General features: G+C 51.5%; 1 protein-coding gene and 1 long non-coding RNA gene across 2 annotated transcripts in view; one reads left to right on the forward strand and one right to left on the reverse strand.

Annotated features, from left to right (window-relative positions):
• Fhad1 (forkhead associated phosphopeptide binding domain 1) overlaps positions 1-17,629 on the forward strand; it is a 112,501-nt gene that overhangs the window by 87,152 nt on the left and 7,720 nt on the right. Inside the window, exons 27-32 of the mRNA XM_060379138.1 lie at positions 5,205-5,334; positions 5,908-6,035; positions 9,189-9,284; positions 9,703-9,923; positions 10,860-11,025; positions 15,919-15,987. Coding sequence (XP_060235121.1) covers positions 5,205-5,334; positions 5,908-6,035; positions 9,189-9,284; positions 9,703-9,923; positions 10,860-11,025; positions 15,919-15,987 — 810 coding nt within the window. The remainder of the gene's footprint in view (positions 1-5,204; positions 5,335-5,907; positions 6,036-9,188; positions 9,285-9,702; positions 9,924-10,859; positions 11,026-15,918; positions 15,988-17,629) is intronic.
• LOC132652948 (uncharacterized) lies at positions 173-8,066 on the reverse strand. The gene is made up of 3 exons (XR_009590505.1): positions 7,978-8,066; positions 2,001-2,119; positions 173-1,149 (listed from the first exon to the last, which is right to left on the reverse strand). It is a non-coding gene; the product is annotated as an uncharacterized LOC132652948 (long non-coding RNA).

The following is a 17,629-nucleotide window of genomic DNA, read 5'->3' on the forward strand; positions in this document are numbered from 1 at the left end:
ATCATGAACGGGCAGTGGCGGGCAGTGGTTGGCTATGCGCCTTGGATCAAGTTGGCCCGGGTTTGAGTCCCAATCCCTCCACATAGAAAGTCTGTGGCCCTAGGGCGGTCAGTGTGCACCGGCTCCCCCGTCTGAGAATGACAGTCGTACTCCAGAGGGTTATGGGGAAATATATTGTATTTATTTATGCATACTTCCAAACACACAACATGTACATACCTCCATCTGGTAGGCAATTACATTGTGCTAGTTCTTCCATTTGTTAATCTCCCTCTCTCTCTTTCTGTCTCTCTCTCCCTTTCCCCCTTTGTGTGTGTGCATGTGTCTGTGTGTGTCTGTGTGTGTGATATGCATGTGAGGAAGCCAAAGGAAAAAAACATTGGCTATCTGGCTCTGTCTGTCTTATCACCCTTGAAACAGGGTCCCTCACCACTTTATTTTTCCTGCAGGGCTGATGAGCAAGCCACGGTGATTCTGCTGTTTCCAAGACACCCCCTCCCCACATCGCATCCCCACCAGCTCTGGGGTTACAGGTGCATACAGCCATGGTTAGCTTTTTTTTTTTTTTTTTTTTAGTGGGTGCTGGGAATCTGAACTCAGTTCCCTCATGCTTGCACAACAAGTGGTCTTAACCACTGAGCCATCACCTCAGCCCACCAACACTATTCATTCGATGGCATCTTTTCAACCGAGTCTGTAAAAGTCCACTCTGTTCATTTAGGTGACTGCTTGGAATTCCATTTTGTGTTCATTTTATCCAGCCAGTCTCCAGATGATGAAGATTTTAGCTGTGTCTCCTTAACGCTGTAATTAGCATGGCTGCCCATATGTAGAACTCATGTTTGGCTGTGAAATTGCTGGCGTAAACTGTGCGGCACAGAACCCAGTGACCTTCCCAAAGGGCCATGTAGTTAATGTGACCCCGAATCCCCCCACACACATACCATGGCATTCGCTTGATAAGCTCTCCCTGGGTGACTCCCCAGAGGTCCATCCAGTGGTCCTCACAGCTGATGCTCACTCTGCCCCTGCGCCTGGGGCCATCATGCCTAGTAGGCTGACTGTAGGGTGCAGCGGTTCCTTGAGGCCTCAGTTTCCAGGACATCCTTTTCGTTTCTCTTTGGGAAACCAGATGCCTTTGGGAAGCAGCTGCAAAAGAAACAAGGCCAAAAACGTCAACAAAGATGCTGCCTCTGCCAGACAGCAGCGAGCCAGGGCTTCAGGCAGCCAGGATGAAAGGGGTTGAGGTCTAGCCAGCCTTCCCTGGCACTGAGTGTTAGCCAGAGCACTTACATAGAAGTGGTTTCCCGTTGCTCGGGGCAACCGGGAGGAGGAGTACCAGGTGGCTGGAAGCTCAGCTGGGGGGGAAATGTCAGTCAATCCTGTTGAAACCCTAAGCCCTCAAAGCAGGACCTGACCCACAGCCAGCCACTGCTGAGCACCTGCTGTATACCAGGCCTTGCGCTAGACACAGGTACCCTACATATACCAACCCCCCAACCCGTATCCTACATGCGTTTAATGGGGAGACTTGTTGAATGGTGACTTTTAGTTTCTGTCTCAAAGCTGGAGCTGATGGGGGGAGAGGGGGTAGGGAGGAGAGAGAAGGATGCAAGATAAAAGGCAAAAAGCATCCTTTCTTGGAACAGTGATCCTCGTCCAGGCTACTTCCTGTTTCCAAAACCAAAGAGGGTCAGAGGGCTCAAGAGTTGTATGAGAAAGAATCTGTGTCCTCTCTCGGTATGAGATTTCCCAGAGGCGCCTGGTACTTCCTCTCCCAGTGCATGAAAGACTAGGGAGTCTGGCCTGGCTGCTGAGCCCGTTCTTCAGCCCCAGGTCAGCATCTCCTGTCTGCTCCTATCCAGAAGGAGGGGACATTCAGATGGCTCCTTCCAGGACAAAAGTGCCCTCCAGCCGATGAATATCACCTGTACGGAACCATGCCTGGAGGCGGACCAGTTCAGGGCAATACACCAGTGTATTTGGGTCCCCTCACTCACCTGGCAGCCTTGAGCTGGGGACAGGCCCCTCCCTCCTTCCAGACTTTGAACAGCTTGAGAACCATCCTGGGAGGACCAGTCTCCACAGGAGGCATGCTTTGCCCTCGCTTTTGGAGCTCCTGTGAGGGAAGGGAGGGAGCAGAAAGGAAACAGTCTACTGAACAGAATAAAATGCCCTAGGGAGAAGGCAGGGGCAAGTGGCTTGAGGAGCCGTTAGGGCAGGACTGGAGACTGCCCTAGTTTGCTTTCATTGGTGTCATAAACACGCTGACCTAAGAACAACTTGGGGAGGAAAAGGTTCATGTCATCTCACCACAGTGCATCATTGAGGGAAGTCAGGGCAGGAACCTGAGGCCAGGTGAAGCAGAGGCCAGGGAGGAGTGCTACTTTCTGGCTTGCTCACCCCAGGACCACCTGTCCAGGGACAGCCCTATCCACAATGGGCTGCCCCACCATCCCCCATCAATCAAGAAAATTCTCCACAGACTAATTTGGAGACATTTTCTCAATGGAGGTTTCCTCTTCCCAGATAACCACTGCTTACGTCAGAGTGGGGGCTGGGGGGAGGGGTATGGTACTGACTAGGACAATGCTGGGAAGGGTTCTCTCAGAACTCATGGTCAGAGGCCTCCACAGGGGAGACTTTGGTGGAGAGCCAGAAGGAGGTAAAGGTATGAGAGCCAGAAGGAGGAAGGGAGCATTCGGACATCGTTGCTGAGCCCCTTGAAGGAGGCTGTGGGCCTTGAACTGCCCCCCCCCGGAAACAGTACGACAGCACGGAGCCTGAGAACCATCATCCTACTGGACTCAAGGATGCACCAACATCAGCACAGGAAGAACAAACGATTCTCTTTTCCTGGCCTCCACTCTGTCTGTGGTTGGGTTTCTCACTCACTGAGGCTACGGTGTCTAATGCCAAACTATTCACCATCATCCATCTGCTGCACAAAGTTCAGCTCCTTGGGGAAGGCTTAGCTTGGGTCCTTGATGGAGGTGCCTGGAATAGTATCTGGCATAGGGAAGAGGGGGTTGGGGGAGCAATGAATATGAATGAGAATATGGGTAGCTCGTGACGGATTGATCATCACTTAGACAGATGCATTTATACCCAGAAACAGGGCTGGGCGGGTAGCTCAGTTGGTAGAGTGCTTGTGAGGTTCACAAAGCTTTGTGCCTCCACTGTCATACCACACAAAGCAGGCGCGGTGGGGCATGCCTGAAATCCCAGCCCTCAGGAGGTGGAGACAGGAGGGCCAGGAGAGTTCAAGGGCCAGGCCACACAGAAAGCCTGAGGGCAACCTGGTCTATCTGAGATCCTGTCTCAGAAAAACAAACAAACAAACAAAAACTTAAAAAGGAAAAACATTAAAGAGAAGAAGAAAGAAAGAAAATAAAAGAAGAAGAAATAGCAACGGAGATGCCTAGCTATATAAAATTTTAATAATTTCAGTTCACCTCATGCTATATGTTGTCTTTCGTATCTATATCTGTAACCTAAACTAAACCAAACGCTGCTATTTTAAAAATAGTTATAAAAGAGACATCGTCGCTTTCTTCCCATTCTTGCCAATTTGGCTGAGGCCTCCCCCTAGCAACTGTCTGACAACTGAAAACCCCAGCCCTGGTCCCCTCTTAATTATCTACTAAACATTTGTCACTGCCCACCGTGTCTCTCCCTATTTACCTTCCCCCCCCCACTGTCTGTCTCCTTGTACTGGGATACAAAATCCAGGACAGCAAGGATTTGCCATTGTCACTGATGGAACCCCAGGGCCTAGTGCAAGCTTGGCACCTCCAATGTGCACTCCATGTGAATGAATGATTGAATTTGTTAGAGAACTGAGAAAGGAACTCATATAACCCAGGCCAACCTCAGACTCACTATGTAGCCAGGAAGGACCTTAAACTTCTGATCCTTCCATTTTCACCCAGCAAGTACTAGAATCACAAATGTGTGTCACCTCAGTGTATACAGTGCTGGGAAGGCAACCTCAGGTTGTCTGTGTGCTAGGCAAGCACTCTGTGTTACAGGGGTGCATCTCTCGTTTTTCTAGAGGAAAAAAAAATCCTAAATTCTTCTGAATTCATCTCTTAAAGACCACAGGCACTCCTTGCCTGTGCCCTGAATATACCTCACACTAGTCTCTAACAGTCCCTGCCTGTGGCCAGCAGCTCTCTTACTGGATGAGGCAGGTATGGAATGTTCTCTTTTGCAGAAAGTTCTGTTGGATCTGCAACTCTAGAGATCCTGGGGTCTCAGACCAACCAGGTGCCAGGCTGTCCAGTAGCTCCAAACAGATAGAAAGGCCATCCTCATTACCAGTGTAAAAGGAACCTCCTAAGGTCTCATCTAAAATGTCCTTCTGGAGCTGGGACACAGCCAAGCAACAAAGCAAGAGCTTAGTGTGCAGGAAACTGGGTTCCATCCTCAGCACCACAGGAGGGAGAAAAGGGAAAGAAAAAAGTAAAAATGCCTTCCAAAAAGTAGAACTGGAAGGGCTGGAGAGATGGCTCAATACTTAAGTTTACCTGTTGCTCTTGCACGGGACATAAATTCCATTCCTAGCACCTACATCAGGCAGCTCACCACCACCTATAATGCTACCTCCATGGGTTCTGATGCCCTCTTCTGGCCTCCACAGGCACCTGCACTCAGGTGCACACACACACACACACACACACACAATTTTAAAAGTAATAAAATAATCCTTTTTAAAAAGTTACTATTCAAAACAAGATCAGACGGTTAACAAATGGAAACCTAAAACTGGGCATGGTGGCACACACCTTTAACCCTAGCACTAAGGAAGCAGTGGCAGGCTTTGAGAAGCAGAGTTTGAGATCAACAGCCTGGTCTATAGAGTGGGTTCCAGAACAGCCAGGGCTACATAGAGAGACCCTGACTCAAAAAAAAAAAAAAAAAAAAGAAAAGAAAGAAAAGAGGAAGGAAGGAGCATTAGAAGAAATAAAGGCTTCAGAGAGGGATGTTTTATTTATAGTGCCAGTAAGTAGGAAGGAGAGTTGAAAACCCTCCTACATGGGACTTGATATTTGCGATAAAAATTTAAATCCCTCCTTTGCTGAAGCTTCTGTGATGTTTTCCAGAAGTGCCGAGAGACAGGGTTTCTGCCAAACAGGAACTGTGTGTGTCACTGGGAAATACCCGGGTCCTTACGGAGCTACTGTCTGTTACCTTGTCCCCAGGGGCAGTCCTTCAGTGACCTCGGAGCCAAGTGCAAAGGGTCTCGACACGAGGAGGTCATCCAGCGGCAGAAAAAGGCCTTGTCGGAACTCCGGCAACGAATCAAAGAACTTGAGAAGGCCAACTCCTCTAGTAAGTTCTGTGCTCCCTAGTCCCAGCCGGGGCAGAGCCTAGCATGCACCTGGGGAATTGGTTGACTGGCCACCATGTCCCCATTATCTCGTAATCAGAAGTACATTATACAGTGACGGGCCAGGTCCTTCCTCGGAGTCAAGTAAATAAATAGGACATGAAAAACTCACTACTGTTTTCCTGCTTATTTCGCTGTGACCCGGTGGGGACTTTGTCATGGTCTAATGCTAACAACAGAGGACCGAGCGCGGGGGGGGGGGATCCTCTTAGAGTACCCCGTTCAGAAGGGCTGGGGTTGGCTCAGAAAGGGCAGCTGGTGGCTGAGCAAGGCACTGGGCACTGGGGCCCCTAGGAGAAGCCCCATTGTTACCTCTCCGCCTGGAAGGCCTTTGGTGAGGTTCACTGCAATGACACCTGTGTGGCCAAAGCCTCACACACACACTCATTTAATCTCTCCATCTGCCAGGGAGGCTTCGAGGGCTAAAACGGTCCTGTGGCTAAGCTAGTGTCCTGTAAGTCGTAGCTACAGTGATGACGATCACTCTTCCTGAGTCTAAACTATTTCTTTTGTAGATCATAAGGACCACATGAATGAGTCGTTCCTAGAACTAAAGACCCTCAGAATGGAAAAAAATGTACAGAAAATATTATTAGACGCAAAGCCTGACTTGACGTCTCTCTCAAGGATAGAGATCCGATCGGTAACCAAAACTCCATTTCTCTCTGCAGTGACTGATGTGAGAGGGTGGGCAGTAGGGCTGGTATGAGCTGAGCCACAGATCAGTGCGTTGGAGGTTCAGGGCCAGGGCCTCCCTGCTGAGCAGGTGTCTGTCTACACATATTGGCCAGCACAGTGGCCTTCCATCTGCACAGTATGCTATGCTGTTGCTTTGACTCTAGGCTAGATTGGTCGCTGAAGCAGAAGGCTCCTCCTCCACAGAAAATGTCCAACGGGCTGATTTGTGTGGTTAGGCCACAAGCTTGCCAAAGTCTGCCGTTCCCTGTAAACTTATGGTGAGAAGCGGTGGTGAGAGGGCTAGGGAAAGTCCTGTGAGGGAGCCTAGCCTGAATGGTGTGCGTCTGCCAGCAAGGCTTCGGCAACAACCTGAAAGGAGAGCCAGCAGAGACAACGCACACCTATAATGCCAGGACTCAGGAGCTTAGGCAGGAAGACACCAGGGCAACTTATGGCCCTCAACAACAACAAAAGTCAAGATAACACTACGAATGCTCCCCCCAACCCCCAGTGCCTGACTACTCAGAGCTCATACTGAAGAGTAGGTGGCTGTTGTTCCTAAATAACATTATCCCAGGAAAGAGTGGGGCTCAGAAGCCAAGATCCTCACGAGTGGCTAACTGTGACATTGAAGGTGATCTCAGAACCTAAAGGATGTTAGACTGGGTGTTTGGTGGACAAACAGCAACCCAGGTCAGCGCCGATCCCAGGGCCCGCTGACTACATACTGGCTTAACCCAACTGGGAATAAAGCACAGGGAAGCTTCTAGGATGAACAACAAAGTTATCTTCTTTGAACCAATATCCTGTCTAATGATCTTTCTGGGCACTTCCTAGTGCTAGAGAAATGAGCTGGTCTTTGAAATGAGTTGGTTTTTGTACTAAAACTGCATACCCATTCTCCAGACGGGAAGTCAGCTAGATCTCACAGCCTGACTGACTCTGCTGCTCAGACCGGTCTAACCCCCCCACCACCACCACCTATCCTATCCCAGCACTGCCAGCACGCAGCAGGGAACTGCTCAACTCTGTTTTTTAAAAGCCTCTGTCCTCCAAGGTTAGAAGCAATTACAATTATAAGAGGAAGTGGAAGGAAGAGAAGCCCCCATGGATTGAGTGCTTGTTTAGTGCTGGACAGTGAGTTGAGCCTTTCACCTGCTTGGTAGAGCCTTGCAGCAGCTGGGCTGTAGCATTTCCAGTGTTCCTAGTTTACAGATAAAGAATTAGGGCTTCGGAAGCCAAGCGCCCCATCCAAGGCCGCAGAGGTAAAGAAGGATGGAGCCTGTTCTCTATCCCTGGCTGTCTTCCCCGGGCATCCTGCCAGTCTGCAGAGAAGGATGAAAAGTGGGGTCCTGGAGAGGACTCTGCTCAGCTTACTGTCATTTTCAAAGACCCTCTTGTCAGGGATAGGGAGGTGGCTTAGTGTGTAAGAGCACTTGCTCTTCAAACACGAGGATCTGGGTTCAAGCCCACAATACCCATGGAAAAAGCAGGGTGTGGCCACCGCCCCACTGAAAACCCCAGCACTGTGGGAGATGGAGACTGGGCTTGCTGGCTGCCAGCCTAGCTCCAGGTTCAGTAAGAGATCCTGTCTCAGGGAATAAGGCAAAGAGAGACAAAACAGGACACCTGACCTCCTCTGGCCACCACATGGGTTACACACACCTGTACATATGTACATCACCCATGTGCACACACGTGAACGCGCGCACACACACACACACGCACACACACACACCTTATCTCAAGATAAAACAGAATGGCATCCACTCTTAGCAGCCGGTCACTGGCAAGCCTTTCTGGCTTTATGGCCGGGGTTTTCTTGGTGCTGTTTCGGTGTTCAGGGAGGGTCACAGGGTGGCACCTGTGGGTGCTGAGGGCCACCCAAGATGCCATGATGCACCTACTGAGGACTGAAGTCCACTTGGGTCCTGATGAGGTGTCCTGCAGTCATCCGTGGCTCTCCATGTCCTCTGCCTGGCCTGACTGCTGTCCCGTGCTTCCAGTCAGAGCTCCCAGAGGCCCACTGGCTGACGCAGGGCGCAGCAAGTGCACAGCTGGAAGGCCCAGCCTCAGCGTCTCAGGAAACGGTCCAGAGAACATTTGGCCACGTCTTCCCAAGGACTCGTTCCTGCTGTGTGAAAACGAAGTTCCTCTAACGAAAGGAGAACACACTGTTCCCGTGTGGCCTTCATTCATTCGCTCCTCAGGCGCATGTCCTCCCCCCTGTGACCAGTGCCCCGCTAGGAACAGGTGTGGGGTCTACGGGCGGCGGTCTCTGACTCTATGGAGCTTGTCGCTTAGCCTTCTCAACATCAACACATTGATATTTGGAGTCTGGGATACCTTCACTGGTAAAGTAACTGCCACATAAGCATGATGATTTGAGCCTGACCCCAGACCCTGCGAGGCTGAGGATGCATACCTTTAACCCTAGCACTCTTGAGGCAGGAGGGTCCTTGTGATTTCTAGGCCAGCCTGACCTGCAGAGTGAGTCCAGACACAGCCAGAGGCACTCAGTGAATCCCTGTCTTCTTAAAAAAAAAAAAAAAAAAACGAAACAAAACCTGAGCACTGTAATGTGTACTTGCTGGGCCAGTAAAGACAGAAGGATTTCTAGGGAACAGCAAGCTTCAAGACCTCATGTGTGATACTGTCCCAGAGAATAAGATGGAAGACAGACAGCGCCTGAGGTGTGGCACCTAAGGTTGGCCCCTGGCCTCCCTCTCCACACACACAAACCATCTGGGGTCAGACTCTGGCCCAGTGTGGTTGGGGACTGCCTTGTTCAGTGGCATCCTCATTGTCTTCCCATCTGATGCCAGTACACTCTGCCTCTTCAGATGAGTCTATACATCCCTAAATAAGCGGGGGGGGTGGGGGGGAGGGGAGTGCACCCTTAGCCCAGCTGAGAGACCCTGATGGAGAATGAAGACGTCAGAGGAGAGGCTGGCGAAGGTATGACGAGGTCGATGACCAAGAATTCAGACTAGATGGTGGGGAATAGAGATGAGATGCGTGTGGAATGCCTTGTCCATAGCCACACGGGGTGCCAGCTTCCCCACAGATGACACCGGCAACAGAAGGCCTAGTGTTGTTCTTTTCTCTCTTATTTCAGCCTCAGAATGGCCTTTTCAACTTGGGCTCCAACACGGCCATCGAGAAGTCAGTAAAACCAGATACTTCGGAAGCCCTAGAACTCAGTGAGAAGCTGGTGTGTGGATGAATCGTCCCTTCCCTTCCCCCTCCTTTCCGCCCCAGCACTGACGGCTAACCACAGTATCATTTGCTAAGTATTGGCCTCTGAACCATATTGAGCTGTTTGGATAACTCGAATAACTTGGCGAGACCCAGCTGCTCCCCAGCATGGGTCAGGGATCAGCACACAGCCCAGTTCTTTGAAAGCTCCATGGTTAGAATGAGTGTTAATTTCTATTGTCCTTTCCCGCCCATTCCTGAAAAGGCCTATTGTACACGGTTGTGGGGGGAATGGAGGCCTAGCTGCAGTCACTCCCAACATGCCTGTTCGCTTCCCACGGCTGGGAAGAATGAGCTAGAATCGGGCACTGGCCTCCTGATGGGCCCCTCGCCGCCTCCAGCGCTGCCCTCACCAGCAACCCGTCTCCTTGCAGTACTCGGACATGATCAGGATGCTCGGCAGCCTGATGAACATCAAGGACATGTCGGGCCACGTGTCTCTGAAGTACCTCTCACCCAAAGAGTGTGAGAAGGTCAACCACCTCCGACAGAAGGACCTGGAGCTGGTGTTCGATAAGATCACTCAGCTCAAGATCCGGCTTCAGAAGAAGGAGGAGCTCCTGAAAGGATACGAGTGGGAACTGGAGCAGCACAGGTACTGCACGTGCTCCCTGACTAAGCGTGGACGGCAGCATGATGCTGGGTGGGGACAGGACAGAGCTGGGGCGCATCAGTTAGGGGCACGGCCTCCTGGGGGGGGCGGTCCCTCACCTGGGGGACCATGCTTCTCTAAGCCTGTCTGCTCTGTGCGCCAGCTACACCTGTTAAGACCTGTGAGGTGGGACGTAGCTCAGACATAGAGGACTCCATAGAGGGCTCACCCAGCATGCACGGAGCCCTGGGCTCCATCCCCTCGAGGTGCATAAAACTTGGCATGGCTCACATCTATAATCCCAGCACTCAGGAGGTAGAGGCAGGAAGATCGGAAGTTCAAGGATATCCTGAGCTACAACAGCAAGTTCGAAGCCAGCCCGGGCAACATACAGCCCTGTCTCAGAATAACAAAAGTCTGGAGATGGTTTGATAGGTAAAAGAGCGTCTCTCAAGAGTGAGGAGCTGAGTCTGAATCCCCAGAATCCACATAAAAGAAGTGGTAGGTATCCGTAATCCCTGTGTCCCAGTGGGAAGACAGACAGGAGGCAGAAATAGGAGGATTCGCTGTTCTCGCTTACAAAGCCGAAAAACCACGAAGAGATCCTGTCTTCCACAAGGTTAAAGGCAAAGATCCATTCCTGAGGTTGTCCTCTGGCCTCTGCCTGTGTGTGCCCACATTCACACAACCAATGGGTACCCATACACACAGATCTTAAGTTGGCACTGGTGTGACTCTGAGTGTCCATCACGTCCCCAAGACTTGCAGGGCCCCGCCCTCACCCTGGGGTATCAAGTAACGTGTTCTGCCCTCGACTCCCCATCTTTGTCACGGTCTCATAAGTCAACCCCGCACGGAAGGATCTCGAGAGCTTGGGACCTTGATGGTGAATGGGGACCGTGAGGGGGAAAAGGCACTCTGTCTCTCCTTGGCCCCCAGGCATAGCAAGGCGACCCTTCAGCTGTACCAGGCGCAGGTGGCGAAGCTGGAGGATGATGTCTACAAAGAGGCTGAGGAAAAGGCGCTGCTGAAGGAGGCCCTGGAGCGCACAGAGCAGCAGCTGTACCAGGAAAAGAGACTCAACAGGGCCTTCAAGCAGCAGAAGGTGAGCCGCTTGGCCCCTTGCATAGAACTACTGGGCGTGGGTACACGTGCTTAACCCCAGCGCTTGGGAGGCAGAGACAGGAGGATCTCGAGTTCAAGGCCGGTGTGGTTTACATAGTGAATTCCAGGCCAGCCAGAGGTACATAGAGAGACCCTGTCTCAAAGGAAGGAAGGAAGGAAGGGAGGGAGGGAGGGAGGGAGGGAGGGAGGGAGGGAGGGAGGGAGGGGAAACAAAGAAAGAAAGAAAGAAAGAAAGAAAGAAAGAAAGAAAGAAAGGAGGGAGGGAGGGAGGGAGGGAGGGAGGGAGGGAGGGAGGGAGGGGAAGGGAAAGAAAGAAAGAAAGAAAGAAAGAAAGAAAGAAAGAAAGAAAGAAAGAAAGAAAGAGAAAGAGAGAGAGAGAGGGAGGGAGGGAGGGAGGGAGGGAAGGGAAAGAAAGAAAGAAAGAAAGAAAGAAAGAAAGAAAGAAAGAAAGAAAGAGAGAGAGAGAAAGAGAGAGAGAGAGAGGGAGGGAGGGGGAGGAGGAGAAGAAAGAAAGAAAGAAAGAAAGAAAGAAAGAAAGAAAGAAAGAAAGAAAGAAAGAAAGAAAGAAATGACAATCTCAGGAGAACCCTCCCCCTCAAATGCAAACTAGCTTTTATGGCCAACATACCTAGTTGGGCTCAGCACGCTACCGCCTGCTTTGATATCTTAAGCGCTGAACCTCAGTGTTCACTGGCATTGGTCTTAGTGACATCTATCTGTGTCGTTGCCTGTGCCTGTGTGGGTGTGCTTGTGCTACAACATGCATGTGGGTGTCAGAAGACAATCCTCAGGAGTCAGTTCTTGCCTTCTGTGGGTCTTGAAGATCAAATCCACATTGTTGGGCTTGGCAGTAAGCTCCTTCAACCCGCTGAGCGATCTCAGCAGCCCTCTCCACTCTCCCTAAGACAATACAGACCTCGGGCTCCGATAGGACTGACAAGGAAATTAACCTCTGCCACCATCTCCTCCTGACCCTCAACAGGCCCAGCCTGTGCCATGCAGACACAGCCATTTACTGATGCCAGCAAGAGCCCTTCCTGGCGCGACTATGAGCCTGATTTTTTTTTTAAACAGATGAGGAAACTGGAGCCTCGGTGGGTTGAGAGACCCAGGCAGGGGGTGTAGCTCCGTCAGTTGAATGCCTGCTTGCCTGGCACAAAGCCCCGGGTCAGATCCACAGCACTGCTGACATCTGACTGTAAGCCCAGCGCTCAGGAGGTGGAGACAGGGGTTAAGAGTTCATAGCCAAGTTTGGGGCCCACCTGAGTCATATGAGATGAAACCCTGTCTAAAAGAAGAAGGAGGAAAAAAAAGTGAAAACAGAGTGTTGAGAGGTTGGCCCAGGGTCACACAGTCTCGGGTGAAGAGTGGTACCGTGGCCCCAGCTCGCTCCCCTAATTCCTGTGCTACGTGCTGGGCTGGCCCCAAGGCTCCCCCTGTAACTGTTATTATTATTTTTTTTTTATTTTTACTTTGGAGCTGCATGCTTATGTGTGTCCTTGCATGCATGTATGTGTATGCATATGTGTGTACATGAGTGTCTGCACGCATAAGACTCTTTATGCCTAAGCATTCAAATATGCATGATGATGGGCATGCTTCCATATGTGTGTGTATGCATGACTGTGACAGTGTGCCCTGGTTTGCATAAGTATAGACGTGACTCTTGCGTGTACCTCAACATGGACGTGACTCCTGTGTGTGTGCATGAGAGAGAGAGAGAGAGCTCTGAGGAGGCCAGGCCATTAAAAAAGGATGCCCCTCCCCATCCAGGAAGCCAACCCCAGCCGTGAAAGCAGCCCCAAACATGGCTGCTCACACCCATCCCCTGAATTAAACATCACAAGCCTCCACATGCGTGTGCCACGGGCTTCCTCAGGCAGAAGACAGGGTCCTTCGCACTGAGCAGGGCAGCTGTAGCAGAGACAGGAGGAGCTTGGACATGCCAGGGCGCCCGCTTCTTCCCAAGGTGCCCCCTGGGATTTGGCAGCCCAGGTCCTCAAGAACAGACAGGAAACCATGGAGCAGGACCTCAGAGGGCCCCCAGCAGCCCATTGTGGCGTGCTGGCTGAAAATGTAAGACTCTGAGGATTTGCATAATCGGTGTCACATGCATTATTCACGAGCTGCCTCGTTCATACACAATGCGGCCATCCAGCCTGTTGGCACCAGACATCCTGCGTGGGTGACCCCAAATGGCCTCGTTCAACCTGCAGCAGGGGGTCCCAGCAGAGCTAGGGCCGGGGTCTTGCAAATTCACAGGCTTTCCCGTTTGGAGCGATAGACGGAGCTGCAGCACGGCCACGCTGTGTCGATGAATGTCATGCTCCCCTCGGGCTCACGTGTGCCTGCCGGCGGGGTGCGCTGACGTCATGCTGCACCTGCCTCCTCCTCTCCCACAGCTTGCAAGGGGCTCCCCCAGAGCCGGCAGGCAGGGTCACAGTGCCTGGTGGCCCAGGAACGGGAGCAGAGCTTCCTCCAAGCCCTCTGTCCCACAGTCCCTGTAACTTCTCCACCCCCTGTCTGCTCTCAACCCCACCTCCAATCGCCAGGATAGTGGGGGTGTCCTCCCAGGGTTCTGGTTTTCATATAAGGCCTGTGACTTTACATAGTGTCAGAAGCTCCTGTCTTCCAGGGGAAAAGAAATTCTAAGTCATCTGTTCATCCTAGGAGTGTATTTTCATTTAAAAGAAGGGGGGTTGGGTGGATGGAATGCGGTGGCCCACACGTTTCACCCCAGTACTCAGGAGGCAGAGACAGGTTGAACTCTGAGAGTTCGAGGATGGCCTGGTCTATAAAAGTGAAACTCTGTTTTCAAGGGAAGGGGTCTTAAAGGGAAATGTTATTTTTTTTTCTCAGGGTGGCTTAGCATTTTTCGAAGTTTCCTGTATACTATGGTAAAGTTGGACTGGTTGAAGACCTGGGAGGGACGTTTCCCATCTGGGGCTTCAGAACCATGCTCCTCCACACAGACAGACAAATAGACACACACCCTGACACACACACACAAGCGTAAACCAATAGAGTTTTTTCTATTTGAGCAACTCTTCACAATACAGAACTTTCCAGATTCAGAAGCCATGCCTCCAAACTAACCCTCTTTTTTTTCCTTTCCTTTTCATTGGTGTGCAGGCCTTGCACGTGGCACTGGGTTACGTGCGGACACACTCATGCACATATGTATTAACATCATGCACACACACTTCTCTCCTGTATACCCTTTTCTCAACCCCTTTGGTCCCCTAGACAGTTTTGGTTTCTACTCTCCCGTCTTATAGGCATACATGATTTTATAACCGCGTCTGTAGAAAACCTGCAAACGTGAGGGAGAGCATTTGCTATCTGTCTTTCTGAGAGGGCCTTAACGCTCCGCACACTAACACCTTCAGCTGTGTGGTGAGGCTGCTTGTAAAACACCTGGAAAAACCCCAGGGCTGGATGCGCACAGAGCCCGGGACCCCAGAGTTCTCTCCATGGGACTGCAGTGCTCAGACCTGTCCAGGCTCCGAATTCTCCGAAAAGGCACCTTTCTCAGAATTAAGGGGTCGACCTTGGAGTCAAACAATAGGGTCTGTGCCCGCTTCGGAGCCTTAGCGGCTAGTCCGTGTCCACCCTATGTCTCTGGCTGCCCAGTAATGGCCGTGGCAAACAGGACCCACGTTGTAGGGTAGTGGGGGAGGGGTACGTTCAGAATGCCAGCAGCACCCCAGAAAACTCAGTACCATAGGGAGAGAAGGGCAACAAAGGGGCAGGGCTGGTCCTGAGTCTCTTTCAGACCACTGCCCACCCCATCCCCCAAGCCAAGAGCCCAGCAACAACGCCCCCCCCAGGCTATTTCCTGCTCCCCTGCCCCTCCCCCGCCCCAAAGCTGGCGGCCCTTTTGTAAAGCATTCTTTTCTAGTTGGTGAATGCAGCTGGGGCTTTGGCCAAGAAAGAGCAGATACTTTCCGTGAATGGCTCAGATGGGAATTTTCAATAGAAAGCTTTTAAACACTTGGGAGCTGCCCTCGGAGGAGCCTGCCAGCCCTTTCCCGGGCTGCATCAGGGCTTGAAGTGTGAGAACAGCTGCTTTGGACAGGAGAGCAAGCTCCTCTCCCTTCCAGGCTCCAGCCTGTCAGATCCCAGCCCCGACACTTGGCCTATGCTAGCAGGAGTGGCCTGAGCTAGGCTGGAGCCCCCAACCCCTCATATGTCATTTAGATTCCTTGTCTTCAGGATAAGAATATAGATGGGGCCTGGCCCACAGGGTTCAATTCAGCAGGAGCGTGGGGCTAAAGCCTGAGCAAGTGGGACTCCGTGACGCCTTTGGCCATCATCACCGTCCTTGTTCTGTTTAATTCAGCTTTCTAAGATTGGCTTGGGCACAGATATTGCCTAGATCCTCTTTGCCTCTGTCCCACAGAGGCCAAGGAGTAGAAAGCAGCAAACACTGGGCAGGTGAGACTGGCTCATTGGACGAAAGTGCCTGCTGCCAAGCTTAACGACATAAGTTCGATTCCCAGGACCCATAAAGTGGAAGGAGAGAACGGACCCTCTTGAGTTGTCCTCTATCCTCCAAATGAGCTCACGGCCCACACAGACACTAAATAAATAAACAAATGTAATTAAAAAAAAAAAAGGAAAATTTTAAAGAAGTCATTGGATCTATCAGATGAGAATGGATTGTGAGCCACAAGAATTGAAAGGCCGAAAAATACATATAGATAAGAAGCGCAGTGTATGGATGAAAAGTGCTAAAGTCAAAGGATTCCACCCTCCCACATGCCTCTTCTGATTTGGGCAGTGAACCGTAGATTCTCCCAGAAACTCCAGATTAGAATGGATAAGGACAGACTAAACTCTCTCTCTCTCTCACCTGATTGTTTTTCCTCAGGATCGAATAGAGGATCAAGAGCAGAAAAGCATATCCTGCAACTGCCCCTTCAAAGACATTGAGAAGCAGGTATGAAGGGCGAGGTCAGGTAGCTACATGCAAGTAGCAGGTCCTTGGAAGCGTGAGAACCCTGTAGCAATGGACAGCAGCCCACACTGCCCAGGGACACTGGCACCCCTCTCTGTCCTCCCTCCCAGCCTCTCCCTGCCCACTGCCTACTGGCGCTTTGGACAAAGGACCTAGGAGACAGGCAAGGGTCTATCTAGCTCAGGGTCCCAAAGAGAAGGAAATCACAGTCCTCTTTTGGCTGATGGAACAAAACATGGTGGACACTAAATGGCTTAGGGATTTGGAGACCAAGGCAGGAGAAAAGCTGAAAGGGAGGAAGCGGGCAATCCCAAGCCTTCTGTCCTAAGGATGGAGAGCATGGGTAAGGGGGGACAAAGTGGAACCCACCAAGGAGATGAAAGTTGCTGACTCTAGCGTCTTTCATGCCTACACATGGGCTTTCCCCTGGCTCCGGGCTTCCTGGCAGACCAAGCAGAGATCCAGCTTGGTCCTCCAAATACAGCGCGGTTCCCTGTGTTCTCCAAAGATCATCCAGCGGGGCCTCCTGTGGCGAGATGAGCCACTTGCCTAAGAGCAGCCTTGGTGAAAAGGCAGCGGAGTGTCCACCGAGTCACTCCAGAGAGCGGCTTTGATGCCCGCCCCCCTGTGAGTCCAGCTCCAGCTCTGGCTCTGTGCTTCAGGGTGTAGCTCGCCATCACCTGGGCTTCATTCGCAAATGGATTGGAGCCCGAGAGCTAGGATTTCTCAGAGCCCCATGGAAGGGCTGACGTGACACCCCAGCCCCACGTGAACTGTGGTAGCTTTACCTCATGTATGTTATCTGCCAGCCTACTCGTGGGACTTGGATTGGGTAAAGGGGCCTGCTGCAGAGAGAGAGAAAAACAAGAAAAAAGGAAGGCATGCAAACAAGAGCTGTGTGTGTGTGTGTGTGTGTGTGTGAGAGAGAGAGAGAGAGAGAGAGAGAGAGCATGAGCATGAGCATGTGCAGCAGCCCTCAGGCCATTGGGATATCCTGGAGATGGAGTTACAGGCAGTTGGTCATAGGCCTCCGGTGTGGACGCTGGGAACCAAAGCTCCTAACCGCCATCTCCCCAGCCCCGTGTGATAAATATTGAACAGCTGGAAGCTGGCAGCCTTCTAAGTACAGAATACCCAGAGGGCAACTGTCAGCTAAATTCAGGCTTCAAAGAGTTCAGGGACAGTCGTTTTGAGAGGGCAGAAGAGATGGGCAAGCATTTGCTCTCCCCAGGAGAAGGCCCCTCTCACACCCTCCGTGGGTATCCTGGAGGAAAAAGGAAAACAGGACACCCAGTCGAATCTGGATTTCATGGGCGTTTTGTTGTTCTCTCTGAAGTGGGAAAGGAACCGGGGGCCCCTTGCCTGCCGGGGACGCACTCTGCTACCGAGTTACACCGCCTGCTTTTTGAATTTCAGATAAACAACAAATAGTAATTCAGCCTAAGTATGTCCCAAATATTGGATGGAGATCTATTTTCATAGAGATGTGCTTTCATTCTGAAGTTTGAATGAACTTGGGCATTGCTTTCTCTGGCAGCCCACCAATGAGTACTGACAACACCAGCGTGCTGCCAAGGTGGGAGGCTCGGAAGCAGCTGTCACAGAACGCTGCCCACAGATGGGT

Source organism: Meriones unguiculatus, chromosome 3, assembly GCF_030254825.1.
Source record: "Meriones unguiculatus strain TT.TT164.6M chromosome 3, Bangor_MerUng_6.1, whole genome shotgun sequence".
In the NCBI taxonomy this organism is placed as follows: Eukaryota; Metazoa; Chordata; class Mammalia; order Rodentia; family Muridae; genus Meriones; species Meriones unguiculatus.